At 38.7% G+C, this 6,000-nt stretch overlaps 1 protein-coding gene across 1 annotated transcript in view; it reads left to right on the forward strand.

Annotated features, from left to right (window-relative positions):
• Lurap1l (leucine rich adaptor protein 1-like) overlaps positions 1-5,793 on the forward strand; it is a 41,301-nt gene extending 35,508 nt beyond the window's left edge. Inside the window, exon 2 of the mRNA XM_013026387.1 lies at positions 4,997-5,793. Within this exon, the coding sequence (XP_012881841.1) occupies positions 4,997-5,371 (375 nt within the window). The 3' untranslated portion in view covers positions 5,372-5,793. The remainder of the gene's footprint in view (positions 1-4,996) is intronic.
• The last annotated feature ends 207 nt before the right edge of the window (positions 5,794-6,000 follow it).

Consider the following 6,000-nt stretch of genomic DNA (forward strand, 5'->3'; position numbering starts at 1 on the left):
CATCTTGTTACCAAATACTATCTGAAATGAAATCTCACCACATAATGCAAATAAAAATATTGGTTGAACTCCTAAATTGAATGCAGACTTCATAGGACCTCACGGCCTTGATGAACATCAGAATCCAACTCCATGATTTCTCTTCACATGTCGGGGAACTGAGAGCCTGTCCTCCAAGCTACTTTATCAGAAGATGAAATAAGTGGGTTGGGTTATGTCAGTGAGAGACTGGGACTATGTACCCTATTCCTCACACCACTACAAGAGAAATCAATTTGAGTAGCAGCTCAGGAGATTTATTCAGGGAATTAATTAATCAAGGATATTAGAATTCAAAGTTTGACCACATTCTTCCTCAGATTCTGTCATGAAAATTTATAACTTTGGCATTTCTTCACTATTCCAATGATACTTTGGAAAGAAAACATAAATCTATAAAAGTTTGCTATGGGAAATTATTTGCCTTTTCAAGATCTCACAATTTGAATTCCTCCATAAACTCAACTTCACCACTTGTTAGAAAATGACATGAAATTGAAGCATTTTCCCTCACATACAAAGTCCTCTTATGCTCTAGTCCTGAAACATGAGAAGCTGGGTGTGAAGATAAATCCACCACAGTGCATATTGCAGAAATTGGAATGTCCAGAGTTGAGGAGGGGAAATGGGGAGGATGAGAACAGGTTATTGGCAAGTACTTGAGCCAATCATTTTTATTGGAGTGGGGGTAGAAAGGAAGGAAGAACACATCCTGTTTATTTGTTCCCTTTGTTCAGTTCATTTCACCAAATATTTACAGTACACCTGTGCTGCACTATCACCCGTTCTCACTTCTGAGCAAACAGAACAATGTTTGAAGTGTGACTCACATCTTGAAGTCAATTTCCTTTTAGAGATACTACCTGTGCTCTGTAAATTTAAGTTGGTAAGAATCTCACAGTTCATTCAGGATCTAAGTCTTGTGACTGACTAGTTGGATTGAATGTTGAAAATCTTTCGGTTCTGGAATGTTCTTTCCTGAACTACTACTTTCCTTCTTCACAAGTCACCTAAGATTGATCTATACTAATGTCACAGGTTCCTGACAAATGGTCATATCTGCAGCAAAGCTGGTAATTCAGCCACTGTACAGACCCTGATTGAACACATTCTGGATCTCAGACACTCTGTTTAGCCTTGGCACAGATGGTAGGTGACCAGGGAGATCAAGTTCCTACGCTTTGTAATTCCTTTGTTTTCATAAGGTGGACAGAAAACAATAAGTGAATAAGAAGTTTGATATCGACTAGTCATAAATGTTATTAAGAAAACAACAGACAGGAAACTGGACACCATGGTTCATCAGGAATGGACTCTTCAAGGATGTAACATTTAAACTCAGACCTTGAGGAAAGTCCCACTTCTTAATATGCTTAGTGTTAAGTCAGAGGACCTTATAAGACCTTAACTCAAAGAACCACAAGGTTTTGTGGCAAGGCTGTTCTGTTCTTAATTGATGGCCAGACATAACAAGGACTGGAATGAGTAAGTAAGAGTGTGGGAAAGTGGGACTGGTGATGGAGACAGAGGCAGCATTGTGCTTAAGTTTTTTTTGGCAGATGGCTCATCCTTTCAAGATTCATCAGCAACATAGCTACACCTTAGTTCTTAGAGAAAGCTGTGTGTAGAGCAGGTGAGGGCTCAGTGCCTGGAGCTCCCAGGAACCGAGCAGAGTGGGAGCAGCCATGTGAACAAGCTAGTCTAGCGCTCCCACAGAAAGAGGCAGCTGTTGACTCTGGCCAAAGGACACAGAGTTAGACACAGTTAAATCTATAATCATTATCAGCCACATCGATATGTTCTAACCGACTTACTCTAATCATTTCCCCTCCAACAATGGCTCAATGGCCTGTGAACATTTTGTCTTCTGATACAAAAGATGTTCTTATTTAAATAAATCATTTCATGGTCAAAGGAAGCTTTTGTTACTGTATAGTCTGCTCCTCTTTTTATTCTTATTACTCAATAAAATAGAAAAATATGTATTAGAGGCAGCCACTGTGTAAGGCAGACAAAATTGCTGTCAAAGAATTTATGCTAAGTGCATTTTAACTCTGGATGACATAGTTATTGGGAACATGTATTTATTACTATTTTAAGGATGAATCTTCCACTGACCTTAACATTTTGGGTTTCTTAAGAAATAATTATTGCATAGGGATGACCTTCAAGTATAGAAGTAATATAAATGATAGCTTGTTTCCTTAAAGTTGAAGAAAAGGATAAACAACAGGATAATTCAAAGCAGTCAGTACCCAACAGCACAAAATAAGTGTTATTAAGATCACTACTGAAGTTGACTGGGTCAGCATTTGAGGGTGGGCCCAGTAAGTACTACTTTCTGGAAACAGCAAGGTTGGAAGAATGAAATAGGGAGGATTTGGAGAGGAAGAGATAGGAGTATTTCAAATAAGGAAGTAAGTAATGGGATGGGGGGGGGTCGGGGAAGAGCAGGCATGGGGGAAGCACCCTCAGAGTGTGGCCTGGATCTGAGCATTTTTCATGGGACAGGATGGGGATATGAACACATGCATCTGTGGTCTATTTGGAGAGCTTCTAAGAAATGGCCAGACTGGCATTGCACCATGCCTACAATGGGTACAGTAAGTTTTATTAGTCACAGAGAATTTTGGGAAGCTTTTGGCTCATTGAATTTCCAGGATCCTTAGTAGATCCTAGATATTACCTGATGATTGGTAATTTGTAAATGTCCATATTATTTGTAAGTTAAACCGTTTGTTGACAGCTTATGGGACAGATGGGTGATTTTGAGCCAGAATACCTCCTGTCCCAACATGGTCATTGCAAAGTCATTGAGATAGGAACATACATAGAGAAACTGCTCAAGCCTTAGGTTCATGTTCTTCTGCTCATGAACACATCAAAGAGAAAAAAATTTCACTGGTACAGTGAAATTGATGCTTTTTTTTGTCAGAGAGACCACCTTCATATCTTAGCAAATTCATTTTTTTTAAGTATATTTAATTCTTTGTTCATTTTTCTGAAACCTGTAATCTTATATCACTGGAATCAGTAGTGGAAATTTTATCTCTTATAGTTTGTTCACCATGTTCATTCAATCCAAAGTTCACTTTCAGTTATGGATTAACTCCTTACCAGGAAATAGTTTTATGAATGCATTTTTTTTTTAGCACAATGGGCTCCTTTTTCTCTTATGACTCGAATCAGTCAAGAATGAGTGTCTTTGACAATTCTTGAAACTCAAAAATCTGCATTAACTTGGATCTTAAAAAAAAAGAATTGTCATGACCCAGCCTTTCTGGTTAATACTCCAAAAGAACAAACCATAATGAATGTGAATAGGACCTCTAGTGGTCAAAGATGTCTCTACCTCCTGTTAGGCATTGCAACCTAAGAGGGCACCTGGAACAGAGCCAATCACAGAATTCTGTACAATAACCCTCACTCACTACATCCTTGATATTGGTGTTCCCTCTTTAACTTTGGAGAATACCAAGCGATTGTACTTTGTGGTTTGGGGACACAGATTATTTTTTCATCATTCCATAGAATTATTAGAAGGACCATACAACAATAAGGCACCAGTGACTCATGCCTGCAATCCTAGATACTCAGGAGGCAGAGATCTGAAGATTGCTGTTCAAGGCTAGTCTGAGCAGGAAAGTTTGTGAGTCTTTTATCTCCAATAGACTACCCTCTCCCCCCCCCCAAAAAAAAAAGCCAGAAGTAGAACTGTGTCTCAAGTGATAGAGTGCTATCCGTGAGCAAAAGAAGCTCGGGGACAGCCCCCAGGCCCAGAGTTTAAGTCCAAGGACAGAGATTTGAACAAAACACACACACACCAAACCCCCATTGAGATGGCACAGAGGAATGTCACAACTCAATTTTGAGCAAGGGGTCCTGAAACAATCAGATCAGCAGAAGTATTATATACTTTGTTATGTAAATTGGATATCCTAGTATATTGGCACTTTTCTGATAGAGCAATTCATTTCTTCTTGAGAGTGAAAGCATTATTCAGCTGTCTTTAGGCCAGTATAGACATGAAGCCTTTTCTGTACTCTTCTGTAGATTTCAATGTCTTTCTCTCTAAAATGAGAGAAATATCTGTCTGTCCTCAGGTTGTTCTAGTGAATGTTGAGTTTTTGTTCTGATACCTGGTATATTGTCACTCAATGAAAAAGGTGTTGATGATTATTCCTACACTTTGTTGTTCTCTACACTCCCCATGGTCCACATAAATATTTTCATGTAAACATAAACTATAAATGTAGCCACACAGAAAAGAAATTTCTTAGCAACATATCTGCCATTCTGTGTGATACTTTCAGGTAGTTTAGTTAGAGCCAAAAATGCAGTACAAGTTTTTTTGTAGTTATTTTGTTTTGATATTGTTACTATTAGGTAGTTATTCAAAGGGATTACAATTCCATAGGTCCGTTTATGAGCACAAGACTTCTTTTTTTTTTTTTTTTGTCGGTTGTGGGGCTTGAACTCTGGGACTGGGCACTGTCCCTGCACTCTTCAGCTCAAGGGTAGTGCTCTACTATATGAGCCACAGCACCACTTCTGGTTTATTGGAGATAAGAGTCTCATGGACTTTCCTTTCCTGGCTGGCTTTAAACTGTGATCCTCAGATCCCAGCCTCCTGAGTAGCTAGGATTACAGGTGTGAGCCACCGGTGCTCAGCACAATAGTTCTTAGTCAATACTACCTCTCCTTCCTTCTCTCTCATTTTCTCCCACAATACAAGTTTTACTGATCTAATTGGCAGGGAGTAAGCTATTTGTCTATGACTCCTACCATGAGCCAGTAATTTCCAAAGTGATCCTCAACTCTAGTATTCTTACTTGCATTTTACTCTGTGAGTTTAAAATTGTGAATTGCAGTAGCAGGATTCAAATGAATTTGTTTTGTGTTGTTTGTGTTGTATAGAATAACTGGCATGTCTTTCCTTTCTCCTTCTCTTCCATAGGTTAACCTCAGAGCCACAGATGTTAGGCTCATGCGCCAGTTGCTCGTTATCAATGAGAGCATTGAGTCCATCAAGTGGATGATCGAGGAGAAAGCCACCATTACCAGCCGGGGCAGCAGCCTCAGTGGCAGCCTGTGCAGTTTACTGGAGAGTCAGAGTACCTCTTTACATGGCAGCTACAACAGCCTACATGATGGCAGTGATGGAATGGATGGTATCTCTGTGGGAAGCTATCTGGACACTTTGGCAGACGACGTCCCAGGTCATCAGACTCCATCAGACTTGGACCAATTTAGTGACAGCTCTATAATAGAGGACTCACAGGCACTATCAAAGCATCCCAAATTGGATTCTGAGTACTACTGCTTTAGCTAATGACCCAGGTTTTTTGTTTTTGTTTTCTGCACGGGACTGGTGTGCAATTGACTTGTATGCATTCTTCTTCTCTGCTGCTATATTTTTGGTGTGATTTTTTTTTTAATGAGGCAACCTTTTTAAAGAAGCTTATTTTTAAACTGCTTAATGACATTTCTGTTGCTCCTAATATTGCTCATCTAGTCTGATTTATTTTTCTCTGTCACATCTTTATTTTTATTTATTTACAATAAAACGTTCTCCCTTCTCTTACAGTAGCTTAGGCAAAGTGTAGGGGAAAGAATAAGCAATAATGATGTCTTTGTTTTTGTTTTCAGAGTAAGGGGTCAGGGATTACAAAGAAAACTTTGCTAAATTTTACAATAAACCAAAGTATGATAAATATTAATTTTGTTGTTGTGTCTTTAAATGATTCAAAATTTTATCTTCCAGAATATACTGGGATATATTTGTGTTTATCTGTTAAGTTGAATAAAATGCATGGGCTAACCTTACATCATTCCAAGGCTTCAGTGTCCAGTATGTGATCAATACTGTTATTCATACTTTTCTATGTGGCCCTATGGAAGCCCCTAGCTATATATATGCTATGTTATTGATACTATATATTACCATTTTGTCATCAATAT

Source organism: Dipodomys ordii, unplaced genomic scaffold (genome assembly GCF_000151885.1).
Source record: "Dipodomys ordii isolate 6190 unplaced genomic scaffold, Dord_2.0 Scaffold93, whole genome shotgun sequence".
Classification (NCBI taxonomy): Eukaryota; Metazoa; Chordata; class Mammalia; order Rodentia; family Heteromyidae; genus Dipodomys; species Dipodomys ordii.